This window comes from Harmonia axyridis, chromosome 2 (assembly GCF_914767665.1).
Source record: "Harmonia axyridis chromosome 2, icHarAxyr1.1, whole genome shotgun sequence".
In the NCBI taxonomy this organism is placed as follows: domain Eukaryota; kingdom Metazoa; phylum Arthropoda; class Insecta; order Coleoptera; family Coccinellidae; genus Harmonia; species Harmonia axyridis.
This window is the reverse complement of record NC_059502.1, coordinates 27,769,342-27,791,226: the sequence shown is the minus strand read 5'-3', so window position 1 is coordinate 27,791,226 and position 21,885 is coordinate 27,769,342. Positions and strand designations below refer to the sequence as shown.

The window sequence follows — 21,885 nt, the reverse complement described above, 5'->3', positions numbered from 1 at the left end:
CTTCATTAAATTGCCAAATAACGCATTATTAAGGCATTGGCAAACTCGCACCGATTTGCGGGACACTGCCCAATTTTTAAAAATGAAAAAAAAGAAGTCTGCACCTTTTCATCTGATTCTAACCACAGCAGTCGACAACTAAAATGTTCAAATTAAACATACTTCGCACAGGACTCATTTCACAAAAAAACGAAAAGGTTACACCAAGAAAACTATAAAAAGTTATGCAAATTCACACAGCTCTACGGTACTGGATTCCTAGAATACCCTCTGGCGTAGAAGCGGCTACGTCTCATTTGAGGGCATTCTACTGGTCTGTTAGCTTTCTGTCCAGACGTTGAAATCCGATTGTTCGAACCATAAATGCCCCCATCGCTCTACAGTTCAGGAGTTCGAGAAAAGTTGTTTTCGAGGAGTTTTGAGAACGGTAGTTTCCCATTAAGTGTTCGGATTGCGCGACATCCCTAGTTTTATAGCTGTTTGCAGTTTTTGAACATGTGATATATCAGGTATAATTGCGTTTCGAAAGTTTTGAACTTATCCGAATGATTGATTAATTGCTTGGAATGGGAAAAGATTGATATTGTAGATCTGAGTTTGGATTGCAGGTTTTTCCTTTCAAACTCCATAACTCCATTTACTTTTCAACAACTTCTTTCGGTATTACTGAGATTCATCGACACATATGCTTGATTGTTTGAAATTAATATTTTGTATTTGCTCTTTCTCAAAAGAATATATATATATATTACATACACTTGGAAATGTTGAAAGAATCAGGAATTTCTTCGAGCATTCCTAATAATTACAGACCGATATATCAATTCTCTCAACGATATCTAAATAATGGAAATTTCAATAAGAACGAGATTGATAGAATATTACTAGATGAACAACTTTCTCACGAATTAAAGTCATGGATATACAAATAAGAGAACAACTATTAGAGTTCTAGTAGAAGTTATCGAAAACCTAACAGAAGATCTTGCTGGGGGAAATGAAGTCGAGCTTAGTTTGTGTGATCTTTCAAAAGCTTTTGATAATGTTTCTCATGATATTCTTCTTAATAAACTCGAATTCTCTGGTGTTCGAGGCCCAACACTCAAATTGCTTGATTAATTTTCGGAAGGAAGGCAGCAACAAGTTCAAATTAGAGATAAATTGACAACTTGGATGACTATACACAAGTGGTACCTCAGAGATCCATCTTAGGACCAGTACTCTTCATCATATATGTACATCAACTACCTTCCAAATATAACATGCGACTATGCTTGTAACTATGCAGATTACGCTTCTTTTCATAATATTTCGAAAAAATCAGTAAGAACAAAAAATGAAACAATACACAGAGAAGCTGAAAGATGGTTTGATTCTAACGGTCTCCATTCTAACAAAAAAAAAACAAATATCTTGAATATAGGTGCGAAAACTGGATCAAACAATATCGAGATCGCGAAATACCTTGGTATATAAATCCAGGAGAACCTCAAGATCAATGCTCATATAGAAGATCTCACTAAAAAATAGTCATTTGTCATATTCATCTTAGACAGGTTGAAAAAATTGACCCATGAAGACGTTCTGATAAATTCCTACCATGCTCTGTTCCACATGTCCTACGGCATCCTCATTTGGTGTGATATACCGGAAGTAAACTCAGTTTTTTCGAAGCAAAAGATGCTGAGAATGCTTTGTAAAACACAATATCCCCACGACTATCTCGGTAGTTCAGTAGACTGAAGAGTTGGCTGTGATGCCGGAGGTACCGAGTTCGTATCCTGGCTAGGTCATGGATGTTGTGAATGTCTGGTGGTGGTTTATGATTTCGATTGAGTAAAATAAAATGTTCGCTGTGTAAATGCCCTAAGTAGCCAAGAACATATAAAGGGGGAAAACAATATCTCCACCTTTTACTGCCAATTCATCTGTAATTGTTTGCTTTATATTCACAAATATATCGAAAGTTGCAGTGAGCCAGTTCCACATGTAAAAGTCAAGATCTATGAGTGTCAATCAATTATAAAAAAAAACATAAATAATTTCTCCTGTGTGCAAAAAGACGGTAGACAGTTTGAATATTTGAGGCAATAAATTGGAATTTCGTATTCAATTGTCTTGACTCCTGGGATGTGTGGCCATAGAACCTTGGGTTTCAACAATAAACATCTGACTTAGCGCCCCCTAGCAGAAGGAACAAAAACAAATTTATCATGAGTATATTTTTTCCTTGATCAACAAGATGTTATCTGTCAGATTTCTTGCTTTCTTCCAACCTTATTTGATATCGTAAAATCGAAAGTGATAATTGAAGAAGATACAGAATTTTTCAAGGATTACAGTGATGATACTTTTCATCAACTTGATATGGAACATTTTCGAGTAAAATTCATTTTTCTACTCGACGATAGTTATTACGCCCCCTAGCGGTGGAGGTATGAACTTGAAAACAATTTCCAGTGTGTTTTCTTGTGCACTTTAATGGCAAAAATGTTTACCTCAAGTCTCTACGCTGAGTGGATCCTGAGATATAGCTGCTTACCTCGCTTATTTGCCCACCCTGTTCAAGATTTCTGAAATAAATTTATTATTATTACTATTATCATATTAATTCCTAAGTCATCTTATTTCTACAGACCGAGATAATGGCTGTTTACGTATGCGCTCAGGAGTGTCTCAAAATGAACCTCAAGGGGGCGCATATCTACATCACCACGGATAGCCAAACCACGCTGAGATCCCTGGAATCGTGGAGTCTCTACTGACTTGGGAGTGCCGTAACACCATAAAACAACTGGCCAGAGGCAATAAGGTGACTCTTCTATGGGTACCAGGGCACTGTGTGGTTGGAGGAAATGAAAAAGCTGATGAACTTGCAAAAAGTGCATCAAGGTTAACACCTGCTGGACCTGAGCCTTTCTGTGGGATAGAAAAAGACCAAAATAAAGCTACGGTCCAGCTATGGGAGTTGAACAACAGGATAATCCACTGGACTAACACTCCTAGATTTGTTCAGGCAAAGAAATTCGTGACGACTTCACCTACCTACGCCAAAAAGCTCTTGAAGCTGTCACAAGCCGAGCTTCGGGTGATGGTTGGACTGCTGACGGAGCACTGTCGGTACAAACATCATTTGTATTGTATGGGAAAGTCAGCAGACGAGATTTGCAGGCTCTGTGAATCGGAAACAGAAACAGCCGAATACATGGTATGCAAGTGTCCGGAGCTGGCTGGCCTAAGAACCATTCACATGGGTAAGCCGGTCGTGGATACCAGGGAGGTGACGGCCAAGGCCCCTAAGGAGGTTGTCAGTTTTATTAACGTCATTGACGACCTCCTTGGTTTCCTATGAATGAGTAGGGTAGAGAACAAAAGATCTGCATGGTCGCAGTTCCCAGAAGGCTTACTGAACCAAAACGACCCCAATTCAAATAAAAATAATAATAATAGTAATCTTATTCTCGGAATAGTTCCTCTCAGTCGAAAAATTCTGGCATTTCCGCCGAGTTTGTTAACGATATTTACATAAATTATGCGAAACTCCCGAACAAAAATGAAGTGTTTATCATGAAAACCACGTTCTGACTTCTAAAAACACATAAATTGAACAATCCAATTTTTCTACTGAGAAATAAATGAATAATGAACCTAATACGGTAAAAACTTCTGTTTCAGGAAAGTTCGATGACGTCGGAATAGCTCAAGGAACCGTCGACGAGTCCCTGGGACCCCTCCAAGCGATGCGACTCTATGTTCACAGCGAAACGGAGAACTGGGCCATCCTTAGCGAAGTAAGAATGGATAAAAATTACTCCCGCTTCGAAGACGTTTGAATTTCGTATTCCGTTTCAACTTTTTCCCTTGTTTCCGCTGGATGCATCTCGCAAACTGTTTTCGGAGAATTATCCGAGCTGAAATAACGGCAGGAACTCATTCGATATTCTCTTATATGATGACCTTTCACATTTATTCCGGGAGAAATTTGAATAGAATGGAACCCGATCTTGTTTCAACTATCGGTATTCATTATACGCTATAACTATACAGAGTGAGCAAGGGTGGGATGGTACCCTAGACTTTTACGGAGAATGTAGAGTACCACTTTGTTGAAAATTTGGTTTCTTGGGTAGGAACCACCAAGCTTGAGCTTGACTTGATTTCAAGTCAAGTAAGTCAAGTATTTATGTACTTGAACCATATCAAGTTTTATTGTGTAGTGTCACATCAATAATATAATGATGAAATGAGAAGGAACCTAGCAAAAATAGTAATTTTTCGGCAACCGTCCGGGAAGTGAGCACTTCCCGGACGCTTTTTCTCTGAGCAAGTAGCATTTCCCGGCCTAGTCCGGAAAGTACGTACTTCCCGGACTAGGCCGGAAAAGAATCATAGAATCCATAGCAACCGAGATAACGGCTGACAGTTCATATGAAATTAGTTGTCGAAAATTTGCATGTTTTTTGATCGCAATCGCAATAAAATTTGGAAAGCAGCAGCGATAGTGTTACTTTATACATGGTTGCCGAAAAAATATTGTACGCAACACGCCCGAAAATGGTTTTTTTGGACTCACAGACTTCCAGGACTCGCTTACGCTCGTCCTGGAATTTTGTCTATTCGTCCAAAAAAACCCTATTTTCCGGATTTGTTACGTAAATTACTATTACGCAACAAGTCCGGAAAATAGGGTTTTTTTGGACGAATAGACAGAATTCTGTGAAGCCAAAAAAAAACATTTTCGGGCGTATTGCGTACAATATTTTTTCGGCAACCATGTGAAATAACACTATCGCTGCTGCTTTCCATATTTTATTGCGATTGCGATAAAAAAACATGCAAATTTTTTACAACTAATTTCGTATGAACTGTCAGCCGTTATCTCGGTTGCTATGGATTCTATGATTCTTTTCCGGTCTAGTCCGGGAAGTACGTACTTTCCGGACTAGGCCGGGAAATGCTACTTTCTCAGAGAAAAAGCGTCCGAGAAGTGAGCACTTCCCGGACGGTTGCCGAAAAACACTTTTTATTTATTGAACTTATTGTATAAAAGAACCGAAAATATCAACTTCTTTGGAATAGAGACATGAATTAAATCACTATAAATTATAACAAAATGAAAAATAATAAGAAACTGAATTTTGGTTGAGAAACCTCCATCAGGCTTTGTTAGATTTCATAATTTTCCATCCAGGAACTAAGACACATGAGGCATCTTATAGATTTGTCGCCTAACCTATTGCGGGCTTTTGTAACTGTAAGAGAAGCTCTGGAAAATTGTCTTTCAACAGGAGCAGAAAATGATGACGTTAATAAAAAAATCATTGTTTGGCCATTTTGGCCAAGTTTGGAAAGATATTTCTGAAACTACCAAAATCTACCAATAGATTTCATAGAAATGTGAGAAAACTACTAATAAAGTCACACAGGCGAATGCTTCAGTCTATCGGCGCTCGAAGAATACCCTTATTTAGTCAAAGCGCGCACGAGATTGCAGAAATATATGCCGTGCGACGTGTGCATATCAAGCTCAAGTTATATCAAGTAGCTTGATATCAAGACAAGTCAAGCTCAAGTATGTAATTTTTCACGAGCTTGATTTTCAAGTCAATTAATCTTTCAATTTAACTTGAAATATTAATTGATGAGACCAAGTACGTAGATAAAGGGGGACTGGGGGTAATAACCCTTCTAAGACTTCCGAATAGTAAAATTTCGGAATTCTAATTAAGACCAAGAAGAAAAATTTTTCTATAAATTAAAATGTCAAGCTACTTGGCTTGATGAAATGTAGAATATGTCACTGGGGAAACCACGATGAAAGTAAAACCTGTCGCTTACAGTACCTCAAGAAGGTATGAAAATAGGTTTTTTTATAGCCAAAATACATACTGAAGTATACTTTGCGGCGCTCTTCCGCCATATTAATTTTACAAAAAAAAAATTCTGATACAGAATTCGTAGGGAAAATTCTCTGGTTTAATATTGTATATAACTGTTTTTACCACAATATAAGTCGGAAAGGAGATATTACCATAACAACCAGCATATTAGCAAATGAACTAAATTAACAAGTCTCCCTTTGCACATTTCTGGTCACCGGATTCGGCGAGAAATTGATATTCTAGTGATTCATGGCTGTTTTGATCTGCTAACAGGTTGTCTGAATAATTTCAGAATGCTTGCAATCAATTTCGTGCTGTTCATCAATCAGACTCTCAAGGGTTTTCATTGATCAATCCTAACGCTACAATGAAGCTTCGTGTATTGGAGCGTAATACTGCATAATCTAGTGATTTTATAGCCCGCAATGAATCGCTGCCAGGCATTTGAATACCTGCTGATTGGAAATTCATCAGAACAACTTTCAGAACAAAACGCCATGCAAACTCAATTAACAGCAATACATCAATGATCCCATGGGGTTATGAGGATCATTTCGCTCGTCATTTCGTGATCTTTCACTTCGCCCGAACTAACAAACCCTTGCCCAAAATCGTATTTTGTAAATAATGATTTTTGATTTCCATGACGGTTTTAATGAATATATTTTGTGCACTTTAATGTTACAATATAAAATAACAATTTCTTGTTAAGATCTGAAGTTGTGCAGTAGTTGTATATAGATTTCAGAAAATGATCAAATAATATAACAATGTGAAATAGTCAACTTCTGATTAAATCCAAATATATAATTGTCTAAATTCGATATTTCTCCGCAATATTGAATAAGTGAAATTATCAAAAAAAAAATCTAAACAAAGCTAATTGGGAGTTCAACTCTTTTCAATCTATAAGAGAAAATTGGAAAATGGCGTGAAATGAAAAGTTCTCTCCTACATGCACTTTTTTCAGTAGAATACATTATTGTTATGATTTACTTTTATTGCCATTAGTTTTGAAGTTATAATAATACAAACTTGTGTTTTTTTCATGTTTGAATGCTTTGTTTCGTTCTCAAAAAATACATAACATGATATACAGGGTGTTTCGTTGGTAAATGTACATACGTTAATCTGTTGTATATCTACCCAAGAGGAGTCCAAAATTCAGCTCATCGAAAATTTCGGCCAAAAATTCAGTTCAATAGTGGAATTTCACTAACTTCTCGTACATTGAGGTAAATTGGAAAATTTTCTAAAAGTCACATATTTTTCTAATACGGACCTGATTTTTTGAATTAGTTCAAAGATTAATCAATTAAACCAAGGGAGTGAATTGTATGTTCCAAATATCAATCAAATATACTGGGTGGTTCAAAAGTTATGAGGAATTGAAAATATTGGCGGATTCATAAAACAACTTGTATCTCGGCTATGGGGAAGATAAGACCAATCAAATATAGGTTTTTTGGACTCGTCTAGGGTAGCTCTACCACAGGTTGATATATGTACATTTACCAATGAATTACGGATAAATTTATCATCATACTATAAAAATCATCGAAAGTTTCAGGTTCACCCGTCAAATCAAACAATTGTCCATCTATCATATTCAGTGAAATTCACATAATTAAAATATTGGGTTTCTACCAAGGTCTCCAACATTTTCAAATTGATGAATGTTTTTCTTCAAATATGACTCAAGGAAAAAATCTAATGATGTTGTATCCGATGACATTGGTGACCATCGAATATTTTAATTATTTGAAGTTAGCCGACTATTATAGATAGCCACTAGGTTGATTCACAGTTTGAAACTTAAAGTTTCGATGATCTTTATAGTTTGATAAGAAATTTATATAAACATGTGTTTTTATTTTGAAAATGTAATAACAGGAGATTTTATTTGTTATAAACATTGTTTTGGTTTACATCTAAAAAAACACAAGTTTGTATTTTAATTTCAAAACTAATGGCAATAAAAATAAATGATTAGATACACTAATTCATTTTACTGAAAGAAATGCCTAGAGATATTTTTGTTTCATGTTGATATCACCAATAATACAGAAGTTATGATAACTTTTCATTTCAAGCCATTTTCCAATTTTCTCTTTCAGCTTGATGACATAAAGATGCGGTTTTCACCAAACTAATTCTCTCAAAAATGTGTCATTCATTTTTTCTAGCTCAAGGGGGTTCTAAGCTCCCCTGACTAGACAACAAATTGGGGACACCCCATACTTCTATCGGAACAAATATCCACTCCATATTTTATTCCTACAATTTTTCACGCATGGTACGAATGAGAAACAATTCATACTGCATAATAACCAATCATTCAAACGAGCTTAATCCCTTTGATATTTCCTTGTTCTAGTTCAACCAGTCCGAAACCCTGGTGGTTGTTGCAATGTTTTTAATCGCATTAGGCTTTGTCTATATTCATTTGGGTACCAGCATCAAAAATACCCCTTTAAGCCTCTTCAAACTCGTTGGCTTCAATAAAATGAAATGCTCCCATTGAGGCCACGGAAATACGTTCTCTATGGACTTTGATGTGGATAATTTCGCCCAACACGAGTGCATACATTCCCATCCAAAGATCATCAATCTATAAATTTTGTATAATTTGTCATGGAGTTGTTATGTTGTTTATGTTCTTGTTGATTCTGGAATACATGTAACCAATTCTGAATTACAAAGTCCTATTTCCAAAGTTCAAACTATCATATCTGAATTCCAATTAATATTTTCTGAAATCAATTTTTCCTTTTCTGTATTAAATATGTATTGCTTTTCTGAAAAAGGGAAAATGCGGAGAAAACTTTTAAATTTTTTCAAAAGTGGTGCCGTATAGTTCGGGGTTTCACAGTGATTCAGTTTCTGCTAGTGATGATGGCAATCCTGCGGAGAAATTGACATCCCACTGTCTGTTACACTGGTGCAATAGCTACAGATTTGTTTACGTCGGTTGAATTTTTTTGTTCACTTGGTTTCTGAATTGCTTCTGGAGAGTGTCACTACAATATTCTTTGTTTTTTTAATGTATTCTTGTTGATAATGTTATGACGTAATAATATGTATAAGTTTCAAGATGGATATTAGTGAATTATTTGTTTTGAAATTATGCCTCAATATCATAAAAAGTATGTATCGGACAAAATGACATACTATCCTGATGGACAAAACGACATAGTATGTCATTTTGTTCGATACATGTCAAGAAAATATATTTTTGGAGATAATATGGAATTTTGTTGATTGATTTTCACGTGGAATGGATGAGCTCATTTTGATGTTGTTCTGAACTCATTTTGCACGTACCATACGTGATATAACGTGAAATTTTGGTATGTATCTTGTAAAAAATACGATATCCTTTCCTAGTGAAATTCTTTCACCACTTCCTCAGTGACAAGGCCTAAGAAAGCCAGAAGCTCGCAAATGCACGTTAACGCCTTATTTTGACAAAACCAAGGCTAAATCTGCTACGACCATTCCATTCAAGAAGAAGAAACAAACAAACAAGAATTACTGAAACATTATTCAATGATAAAAAAACCCTTTGGTAAAAAAACAAGGCCGTTGAAAAATAAAAAAGTCGGTGACGATGAAGAATTCGACACTGAACCATTTCAAATTAACAATAAAAATGAAGATGTCGATGACTGCCCCTGCATTTATTGCAATGACGTTTTTTTTTCGTTTCATACTTGGTGAGCGGTGACTACGTTGCATGCAGTGTTTTCACTGGGCTTATATATCCTATGCCACTGTCTCGAGAACCGAAACCTTCATATTTTCGAACTTTGCATTCAAATATTATGTTTGTCATTATGTCTATTACTAGTATGTCATTTTGTCCTTAGTATACGGACAAAATGAATTTTATTAGAAGTCAGAATAATTTTTTATATCTTTTATTTCTGTAGTTTAATTCAATTTTCAGCTGATAATACTTAAAAACAATTAACCAAATTTAGTATTTAGCACCAAAATGGGAGTCTTATTGCAATAACTAAAAATATATGATTGAAAAACAAAACAGTATGTCATTTTGTCCGCATTTCCCTTACAAATTACTTTCTGAATTACATATTGTTATTCTAAAATACATATGTATTTCCGTTTCTTAATAACAACTTCTTTTTTCTTTTCTTCACAATTCCCATTTTCTGAAATTTGGTACCTAACTATGCTTTTCTGTATCTCATTTTACGCTTTTTGAATTTTGAACGGCACAATTCACGGAACCCCTTGTCGAATTTCGTCCATTAACAAAAGTAACAAGATCCGAACCTACCCTGAAGATTTCGAGTTTCTAGCCCTTTTTGTTCGTTTAGAATATATGAGACCATCATATCGCAATTAATTGACAACTGTCATGTATCAATTTAATAGTAACTTCGATAACTAATAAGAAAACCTTTTTTTTTCAGATAAATATTCAAGATGAATTTGCAAGCAGGTGACCACCGTCCTACTCACATGAATCGGTATATCCTCTTCAACACAAGTATCGCTACTTGGTGAATCCAGTATTCACACCAACACGATCTCTGTGATATATCTTTGTAAAAGTATTCCAAGGAACAGTAGTTAAACACATCACATTATTCAAAGGAAATTCTGTACTTGGAAATTGCTCCTTTTTGTGGATAGTTTCATACACGACCAGGCGTAACTGAACGATTTTTGTCGTTGACATTGTGATAAGTGAAATATCTTTGGATGGAACATGTAAATAATAACCGCGGTTGAGGACATTTATTTAAGTTCGTTGTTGGGATTCAAAATATTGAGGTTCTAATTCAACTTTAGAATATCTAGTCGTATTTTTATGAGTTAATTTCGATTAACTTGAGTTATTTTCATATCTCTCTAACAAAATCATTGTTTTATTTTAAAATTTATTTTTTGTTATAATTTTATTTTAAGTAGATATAAAATTGAGATGGAGATGTTTATACTCTTTGAATCATAATATTATGTAATGTATTTCATTGTTTCAATATTATTTGAACTAAATTTTTTATTGTTACCAAAGTGATCCTCATGATATACCTACCTACTATGGAAAGAATGTTAAATTTTAAGATTCAATCTTGAAATTATAATTCAGTCTTTATAAACGACAACTCCACCGACAATGCATGGATTAAGCTCCCGCCAATAAATTTTATATTCGAATCGGAGCAGAAAAGAATTACCTACATTAAGTTGCTGTTAGGTATATTTTTGAGAATAATATAAAAGAAACAGTGGCATTAATTCAGAAATATAAAATACTTCATAATGAGTGGAATTGAAAATATCTTTTGAATGTAATGAAGGGCCTTTAATAGTTCCATAAACCCGCAAAAATTCTGGATAATATTCCTTACAGGATTGAATCGAATTTATTTTTGTCACGAATCGTTTCTTTCTATCGTGTTTCAAGAAAAATATTTTTATACTCATTTTGAATATCCATTCTATTTGATATTCATTATTTTTCTGTTACAAATACATAAGTTGCAATGCATATCTATATTTTGAAATTTTGAATGTTTTCACTCTTCTAAGTATTCGTTACCTACTTATTGTATAACTGGAATTTGAAAGAATAACAAAATAGATATCGCTTTCAACACCAAGGGGACCATTTAAATAATTCAAGGTCAAAAAAAAAAAGAAAACTGTAAAAATAAAGAAAACAAAATTATATCATTGCTTTTCACCAAACTTGCTGGTAGATCAACATAAAGGATAGGTCTCTTGACTGAATGTTTCAAAGGAATTGTTAATGATAAAGTGTATTTTATATAACTTGAACAGATAAATGCACCCATATAATGTTTCATATTTATAGCTGTAACGACGATGATTATTTAGTGATAACTGACTATCGAATGACAGATGATGTGACAATATCTGAACAATGTGGAATTGTTAATATTGAAGTGTTTTTCTCTTTACTATAAGAAAAATAAAATTGATGTGAATATTAAAAAGTGTATGAATACTTTTTGTTTCAATCAACTATAATAATATATCAACTGCTTTTGAGTGCTCCTTGATTCATGTGACATTTTAAGACCACATAGCTGTATATGTCTGTCCAGTAAGGTTGAAATAAGACTTCTACTTGGAACAAAAATGAAAATAAAGAACACGCAGCAAGCTACAAAGAATATAAAAATGGATACAAAGAATCGACCTGAGAAACAAAAAACAGTATGTCGATATGGATGAAAAACTGTTATTAAAAAAGGTACCTGTAGGATGTTTTTGTTTCATGTCAATAGCACCTATGATTAAAAAGTTATTCACCCCATTTTTCAATCATTCCTTATAGTTTGAAAACAGTTGAATTAAAGAGGTTTCGGTTTTCACCAAATTAACAACGAATTTGGGACACCCGATACTTTTAGTTTAGTTTTAGTATCTCTCGAATTTCTTTTTTTATATATTTTTTTTCTTCGTGAAAAACATGCGTTTGCTTTCAATTACTACAATGGCTGAGCTATTTTGAATCCTCAATCTTGGGAAAAATATCTGTTATATCCTGTCAAGTTGTCTTCACTAATTTCTCAATCTACTGAATAGATTTTCTTGCCATTCTCCTAACACGCTCAGCCTTGAGCATCATTGGAAATTCAATAACAGAACAAAGGCCATCTTACTTCCAAATGAAATAAATACAGTGGTTTCCATATTAATGAATACATATAATTTTATATTTTATTATTATTTCAACAAGACGAACTAATACAAATTTCAACGACAATATTTACAAAAATAAAAACAATCTAATCTAGCTTCAATCACATAGTTTTGCCTAAAGATAGCTTGAGAAATCATATAAAATCAGACTGAAATTTATCAACTCTATCTTCATCAACTCCTAGGTGTGATAAGAGCTTTGAAGTGTTTGGGACCAGGCGTCACGCCATCTATGCATTCCATAGAAGGTGGACAACCTGGAGGTATGTTAAAGTTGTAATGCTGCAGCATGGATGCTGTAAACAAAAACACATTTGCTCTTGCTAGTGTTTCACCCATGCATCTGTGTTTTCCGAAACCAAAGGGAATGAAATTATCTGGAAGATGGATTTTTCCTTCTTTCAAAAATCTTTCAGGTTTGAATTCTTCAGGGTCATCGAATCCGCATTCATCTCCCATGTGAATCCCATGCAGATTAGCTATCACGATAGAATCCTGAAATGAAATAATTTGAATGAAAATATGTATATGTTATAGTTTCTAAAATTTTAAACTTAACCAGGGAATGAATCATCTGCCCTTACACCACCTAATAAATGGCCATGTTATAAATATATTATCCAGATAAGAGATAACCAGTTTAGAAAAATCCACAGAATCTTTACAGGAATTGAACGCATTGGCAGACCATGCTTTGAAATTCCTTAATTCCTTAAAACTGTTGAAGATATCAAAATGTCCAAAATTCGCTTCAACAACCTGCGATTCACGCTTCTTATTGTAAAAGAAAAAGATAATACCTACAAATTATGTAGATTTGAGTGTGATTACTTTTCAGTAGAACAATATGTCCACTGTAAAATCGAGGAACTTCATATCCAGTGTCGATTTATACGACAGAGAAACACCTGATAATGCCTACCGTAGTTGTATCCGGCCTTGAAAGCATTCAGCATTGCAATGTCTCATACTTTTTTGCATAAACACTAGACAAGTACAAGGGCGTAGATCTTTTTTCTTTGGGGAATAATCGAAAAACTTTTTTTGAGACAACGTTTACTCATAAATGTAATATGAAAAAGAAAGGTTTGATGAAGAAAGATAAGTTTGAACCAAAAAATGCTATTATTTCGAGTAAATAATAGCATTTTTTTGATTCGATTGTTCATGCCAGTCGATTGTAGGTACCTGAATTGAAGTACGAAGAAAAATGAAAAATTCCTGGAAAAAATTTTAAGAATAGAATGTCCTATACATAGGCCCGCAAATGCTTCGTTTTCGAGATACAGGGTGCTTCTTGTAGTTCATCGAATCTTTATTGATCTTCTCTACAGATTGGGTAAATAAGTACCAACACTTATAATTGATTATTTATTCATCACAGCTCACTGAATCTTATAATAATTTTGATTTTCCTGAGGAGTACTGAAGAATTGTTTGACAAGAACCGAAAATTATCCATAAAGTTTAGTACTGGACCACAAGTTTTTTCACATTTTTCTACACCAGTGGTTCACCCAAAAAAAGTTCTGGTGCCCTCTTCCAGAAAAAATATCACCCTGTAGATATGCATTCAAAATTAGCATATCACATGATGAACACTTAAAATTGTAATATCTATGCCAAATTTAAATTGAATATTTTGTGAAGGAAAGGTGCTATGAGAAAACTTGAACATTAACATTTGTATCTCGAAAACAAATCGTTTTCGGAACCAAGTTATACGACTTTATTTCTTTAAATGATCCGAGGAATCTGTCATATTCATTTGTATCTCCAGTTCAGGAAGACCCTGCATAGCCAATTCCAAACTGATGTCTCCACAAATAAATCGCAATTTGAATGAAACACATTCAGTTGTAAATCACAGCACAGACAATTTTTCGATGCGAAAAACTCAGTTTATAATATTGTGAGGAAATGAAAAACCGAAAACAACAGGTAAGTGTATACCGATGACGAATGCAAAAATCACAGATGGCAAAACAAGAGGGATGCCGACAAAAAGGTTAGATAAAGGAAAATAATAAACCTTGGACATAGACGTGCTCGTAGTGCAATAAAAGTTATCATCTTGAAAGCGATAATAAAGTTATAAACCGTAAAAGGATCCGATTTTTTGCTGTCGTGTCGATTTTGAAGAAAATTAAAAAGAGTATCGGTTTTGTTTATGAGATAATTTTCATTCTTCGTCATTCAGAGGATTCTGCAGGTTCTTTGCTAATCTATCAGGCATGTTTCGTTTCTTCAAGTCATTCTATTTACAAAAAAAATGCTTTCCATTTTTCACTCCATATAAAAAAATAGGCGGATAGTTGAATAATTTACCTTCGGAATGAAATATCCTTGTAGATGGGTATCTCTCATAGCACGATGAGGAACAGAAAATGCTCTACCTGCAAACATCCTCAAAGCCTCCAATACGCAGGATTCCATATAAGGCATACTGTGGAAAAAAATTCAAGAGTAACGTGCCTATATTGAACATTTTGAAATTTATAGCCTTATCCCGAAAATAAAATGAACATAACTCACTTGGGTCTATCTTCCAAAGATGGAAATCTATTCCTTCCAACCACCCTGTCGATTTCTTCTTGAGCTTTCTTCTGCACATCAGTGTTCAGAATCAAATAGAGGAACATGAAGCCCAAAGTTTTGCTTGTGGTTTCAGAACCAGCCATAAACATATCCATGCAGATAGCCAATAACTGATCTTCGGTAAAACTAGACTTCCTATCCGGCGAATTCAGAATGTTGATGTATACATCCATAAAGTCACGAGGTTCGGCAGAATTGTGAGATTCTTTGTGTCTCTTTAGTTCTCTGTTGATAAAATCCCAAACATGAATATGAGTCTTCACGTATCTCTTGTACCCTGACAACTCTGGAGCTATGAATCTCAAGACTGGGAACTGACTGAAGGGAGCTCCCACCATGTCGATGTGAGCGAATAGCTCTCCAAGGATTCCTTGAAGCTCCTTCAAACCTTTGTCTTGTGAACTGTACCTCACCCCAGCTAGCATGGTCCATAGAGTGTTCAAAACGTGTATGTTGAAGATTGATTCCATGTCTGCAATAAGATGACCACTGTTGTTCATCAGATCTTTGATGTCGTGCACCATGTAGTCAGATTCTTCCTCTATCATGAGTGACATATTTTTGCGTCCAAATCCGAATTCTCTCAATTGACGGAGGACGAAACGTCTCTGCTCTTGCCAGAAGTCGGAGTCAGTCAACATTATACCTAGAAATTAATTCTTGTGTGAGAAGGGCTTGAAGGATTTGAGCAGTTTAGGTAGTTCAGGAGAAATTACCTGGTGAACAAATACGACGATGACGTCAGCCATGTGAATGCTAAAATATTGCGTTACTTTCAATATTCTCGAATATGATGATGTTTCAAATTGTATGCTTCGAAATATGAACCTACCTACCTAGTACATTTTAGTTTCGAAATACATACTTCTTCCAGCAAGACAATGACCCTATCAATTTTCAAAAATAAACAAGCCTGAAATGGTATATTGTGCAACAAGTGCATATTTTTCATTACTTTGAAAATTCTCAATATTTTCGTCATTAATATGTAAGAATTCCCTTATACTCTTTGACATAAAAATTTCGATATTATTCTTTCTATCATTCAATGGGGTGATTTCAATTGTCCTCATTCAATGTGGTATATAGGTAATGGAAACTATAACATTTATTATACCTTTCTGGTTCTTTTCTTTTTTCTTATTTTCTTTCAGTTCTAATTATGATTATGCATCGTCAACTTCTGGTGAAAAGGAAGGATGAAAGGATTTTGTTTGGATGAAGAAGAAACCCTTCAATATAAATATGTCAGCTTATTTTGCAAACAAATATACAAACCACTCACTACACCTATACGAGGAGAAAGAGTATTTGCTGAGGTTTTTTTATTTGCCCTTGTATCATACTTCATTTTCATACGTTGAAATGTGTAATAAGTAATAACCCGTTCACATTTCGTCTGCTAATACTGGGATTTATCAACACTTGCTTCTTTGTATGAGGTTAAAAATTTGTTGTATTGCTCTTTCTCAAGAGAATATACAGGGTGAATCACCTCGATAATTAGACGTTTATGGAAAACTAATGCAAGTGCGAGTTTGGGTTATACCGAAAACAGACCATTACTTTCTTATATCAAATGGCACACCAGTATATTATTGCATCATTAGATAGCTCATTTGATGAAAATTTCAGCAATATGTGTTGAGCTTAGATATAAACACAACGGTTCATGGGATTCTTATGAAAAAAATTGTGGCGACTCACATTTTTTTCAATATTCCTGCAGAAACAGTTTTTTTCGAAAGAACCTTTTTCATTTTCGATTCTGTAAATATGTAGTATCATTAGACTGTTTGAGGTTTGAATAAAAAATGTATAGGGGGTAATACTGAATCGAAAATTAAAAAGGTTTTTCCGGAAAAACTGTTTCTGTAATGAATGATTCTCAATTGAAAATTTTATTGGTTTATGGATTTCTCAACAATCTCAACGAATAATGAATATAGCTTCCAATTTGAAAGTCGTGAGTTTTTATGAATTTGAGTTGTCCAACACCCAAGTTTATGATATTCTGATAAACCCCTAAACCCCATTTTTTATTCAAACCACAAACAGTCGGATAATACTACGTATTTGCTGAATCGAAAAGGTTTTTTCGAAAAAAAATATTTCTGAAGAAATATTCGTGAAAATATGGGTCGCCACAATTTTTTTCATAAGAATCTCATGAGAAAAAAAAATAATTTCATGCTGAAATTGTCATCAAAAAAGCTGATGCTATAATGTACTATAGGTGTGCCATTTGAAATGAGAAAGTAATAGACTGTTTCCGGTATAGCCGAAAGAAAAAAAAAAGTTCTGAAAATATTTTAGAAAGAAAGATTATTGTCCTATACCCCAACATGCAAATTTTCAGCACAATATTATGATAAGTTTTCCATAAACGTTCAATCGGTCATTGTAAATGTAAATCTATAGATATTGCGGTGAATCACCCTATATATGATTGATTATTTATTGAAAATAAAAAAAAATATTGATATAGTTTTTTTTCATTTTTACGGTTGTAAAAGAAATATTGTTTCGGAAAGATACTTTTCGCTCTAAAAAGGAAAACTATTTATGGTAGCAAATTTGAAATTTTCACAGTACAAAAATTATCGAAGAAATAAGTGATCAGCAGATTTTATCATGTTTCAGTTTTAGTTCTCAGCTCTTTCAAAAAATTTTTTATGACGAACAATTCGAACAATCCTCCTGAGAAAGACAAATTCGCAATACCTTTGCAAGGAATTAATTAGAAAAATGACAATATCCAAGACTTCTTTTATCGATTCTCTTGCTAAATAATCATTCTTTAGATGATGGCCAATGCCCTTTTGTCAAAAACCTCATCTTTCAACTATGTAATACAAAACACCGTTTATGGACCGAAAAACCCAGTTGATAATAATTCATTCAGGTCGCAATGTAACCCAAACAGTCACTAGTTTTGAATGGATTATTACACGTGAATTTTTCTTATAATCTGTTAACAAATACCTAACTCTGCCGATAAAATCAGACTCATAGAACTGGATAGAAAACTAAGATAAATAATCCTAATCAAATGAAAAATTATATCGCGTTGCAATTATTTGAACTTTCTTGAATGTTATGATGGAGATTAAAATAAATAAATCTTTTTGAAATTTCTATCTAGTCTCTCTTTGGTATATAATTTTGAGAATTACCTACCTAATCTTTTACCCCAAGTCCTCTTCTCAAAAAATATTCCTGTTGGTCTTCCTGCCAGATCTTCCGAAGTCAGGAACTCCTTCAGAGCCGTACCTCCATATACAATCACTAGTAAATCTTTTCCAACCTTCAGGCCTACAACAGGTCCATATGTTTTGGACATTTCAGCTGTTGCAACATAAAGATATCCAGTTCTTTTCCTCTCTTTGATCACTTCAAGGGCACTTCCTAAGAGCGGTAACCATTTGGGACCTGGTGGGTAGTTCTTGGGCTTCTTCGTGTCCAGAAAAACCAGTAATCCAAGGATCACGATGAAAAGACCCACAACTAACCACATGTCTGAAAAATAATCAAACAATTAGAAGGGAAATCTATTTGAGATAGATATAATTGTTTGAAATCTTGTTTCTCAGTCTGCTAAATAGCAAAATAATATGACTATCATTTACGATATTCATAACTTTTCTCTCTTTATTTTACGACAATACAAAGTATTTGAATAAAAAAATTGAAATATGTTAGCAAAAGTATCTTCTCAAATGAAGCATGAAGTTACATTTCTATAGAGTTAATTATGGTAATATTTTCATCACTATGCACTATCAGTATCAAAAAAATTCGAGAGGAATTGAAGCTATACTTGAACATTTGCCGATACTTGACATTTACTTCTAATATTTCAACTATGATTTATTGATTGAAAAAGCTAGCATTCTCATATGGCAAACTGGCAGCTTATTGTGTGAACAAATCCTATTAATGAACAATACACTTTTATTGAAATTGAATCGATTGTTTTATTCCATACTCTATAGACAAAAATTCATCTTGAATTGATTATAAGTGTAATCAATAAATAATGAATGAAAATATATAATTTCCACTAAATTTATTTAACCAAACAATTCGTCAACATCTTGACATCAAGTGAGTATGGTTGCTAGCTTTTTAATTCTTATTGATACAGAAAAGGTGAATCCAGTAGGATTGTGGAAAGGACAAGGCACCTGATCATATGATATGAAAAATGTTTACAGGTTAAATTCAAATATTAGTATTGTTTTTTGTAAACATTTATATCCTTTATGAGAAGAACTAATCAGAAGACTCTAGTCAACGCTAGTTACAGGATGTTCAAAGAAGACAAAGCGATGAAATCTACAAAGGTAATATTATCATAACTTTATTCCTTTTTAATTATTTATTTTTGCCATCAACTCAAATGTCTTGCTATGTTTTCGTGAAGCGGCATCTCGTACATTTTTGAGCAAGCCTTGCTTGAGTACTTCGGTTTCAGTAGATGACGCGCGTATCATATCAATTTGATTCTTTCCTTTAAGATAAAATGGCATGAGATGAATCTGAAATCCTGGAAATGCATGAAACAAGCAGAACTATCATTATAGTTCTGCTTGGTTTGCGAGCTGTTTGACATTATCGATTATATGAACTGTCAACAATTGGGAGGAACGTTATCTTAGATCTGAAATTCGCATCCAGCATTGTTATTGAAGTTATGATACAGTCCATCATTTTGCAGCAGATAATAGACAATGAGAAGATGGAGTTTTTTGAAATCATCTCCACCCAACCCATTTGTTACGAAATCATTACATAACATACAGGAGAAAGCACTACAGAAAGATATTTCCTTGCTGAATATTCTCAGATCTCAGCCAAGGTCTTTTACGAGACTTCCGGTAGAGTGAAAGTTTCGGATGCTGTATTTATTCGCTTAGATAGCACTTTACGAACCCAATAATTACGTAATTATTATCATTCTGGAGATTTTTATGACTGAGTTACTCAACACAAGGTGGATTTTGCTAGGGAACCGTTTATATCATGCCCCAGATTGAATTCCATGAAAACTCTCATTTTTTTTATGTGGAATATAAATTAATATTATTTGGTTGATTTTTTAGGAGATTTTGTATTCGATATTAGATTGAAATTATGTAAAAAAGGTTGGTTACCAGTTTGGATACTATCCCTACCCTAAGCACTAATACTTTCAGATATTTTTTTGTCACATGCACAGAAAATCATTCATTTGTCTTCAAGTTATTTTTTCTCATAGGATGTTGCATGAACTTTCGCGTTTTTATCATACATCATTTTATACATACATCATAAGTTTTAATCAGACTGAAGTATTTATTATACAAATCATTGAGACAAAAATAATATCATTATTGTTCCGTAATCATTGAACGCAATTTAAAAATCATTTTATTTTCAAATTAACGAATGAATGAATAAATGAAAAATTGTTCAAAATATTGTACCAAATTCTACACACATAAATATTGGACTGAAACTATAATTAAAGAAAACCATATATGTAATGATGTCGACCGATATCTGTTCTGTTTCTAAATACTAATAGACTATGAACCAGCAATGAAATAACAAAAAAAAAGAAAATTCGAAAAATTGTGTGAAGATATTAATTATTCTGAAACCATAAAAAAGAGAGCCTTCAACTAAGTTCAGAAAGTGTTTATTTAAATCTCCTAAAAACAAATTATAACAAAATGAAGAACTTAAATGGAACAATGGCACCTAATAAAATGGTCTTACTCAAAAAAAGTGATTTATGTTTCAATCCCATGAATATTAGGCAAAATTAATTCCCGAAATAAAACAAAGAAATGATTTCATCTCACAAGAATCATTTTAAAAAATTTTTCATCATCAAGAATTTTTTTGTTGAATATGAGATAGCAAAACGTTGGTAATAATTCGATTAATTAATTTTTGTTTTTTTTCGAATTGCGTTTCGAACATCTATGCTTCTTTCCACCCATAAATTCAATACTCAATTCAATTCAATCGAATTGAATGAAATCCGAACAAGAGTAAATAAACAAAATGAAGATTGAATTGATTTACAATAATTGATTATATGAATGAGCCCGAAAATTATGGTATAATAATTCATAAAATCTATTGGATAAAATAATTCGATTCAAAATTTGTTAGAAATGGGGTAGAGTGAAAAATCAACCATCCATGCTCCGAATCCTTCTTAATATAATCGAATCCTGGTCACGCATCACCAAAAAATTCAAAACACCATAAAATAATCACCTCAGCTATCAATACCCTTTCACACAAACTCACAACACAAATTCAACTCCCTCTCTTGGTGATACGCATTCATATAGTACTTCCCCTTCTTTCCAAAATTGAACAATATTTGCATTCTGTGTGTCTCTTGTGTTATAATTTTACAAACTATTCCTTGTGACACTTTTTCCAAGTCGGAACTACTGATCATGATAATGCAATATACATAATATATAACATAAGTATATTGACTAAAATGCTACGACTTACCGTTTCTTGGTAAAATGAGGGTTTTCAGGAGGAGAAAGTAATTCTTCACATTGTATGTATATAGAAGAGAATTGAACATGCCTAGTATCTTCAATGATGTTCAATGAAATACTTTTTTTTACATATTTATCTCCTCATATCAAACATTTTATAAAAATGTTTCTACAAATGATCATAA

The 21,885-nt window shown here is 33.5% G+C and overlaps 2 protein-coding genes across 3 annotated transcripts in view; one reads left to right on the top strand and one right to left on the bottom strand.

Moving 5' to 3' along the window:
• The window catches only part of LOC123671944 (alpha-1,3-mannosyl-glycoprotein 4-beta-N-acetylglucosaminyltransferase B), a 257,900-nt gene extending 246,014 nt beyond the window's left edge, over positions 1-11,886 (top strand). For both annotated transcript variants that reach the window (XM_045605847.1, XM_045605848.1), the window contains exons 10-11: positions 3,676-3,791; positions 10,322-11,886. In XM_045605847.1, the coding sequence (XP_045461803.1) occupies positions 3,676-3,791; positions 10,322-10,354 (149 nt within the window). In that variant the 3' untranslated portion in view covers positions 10,355-11,886. The remainder of the gene's footprint in view (positions 1-3,675; positions 3,792-10,321) is intronic.
• Positions 11,887-12,593: 707 nt separating this feature from the next.
• LOC123671945 (probable cytochrome P450 303a1) lies at positions 12,594-21,602 on the bottom strand. The gene is made up of 5 exons (XM_045605849.1): positions 21,459-21,602; positions 18,366-18,704; positions 15,123-15,831; positions 14,916-15,033; positions 12,594-13,082 (listed from the first exon to the last, which is right to left on the bottom strand). Exons 2-5 carry the CDS (start codon positions 18,700-18,702, stop codon positions 12,762-12,764), a joined length of 1,485 nt encoding a protein of 494 aa, XP_045461805.1. The 5' UTR covers positions 18,703-18,704; positions 21,459-21,602; the 3' UTR covers positions 12,594-12,761.
• Positions 21,603-21,885: the final 283 nt, after the last annotated feature.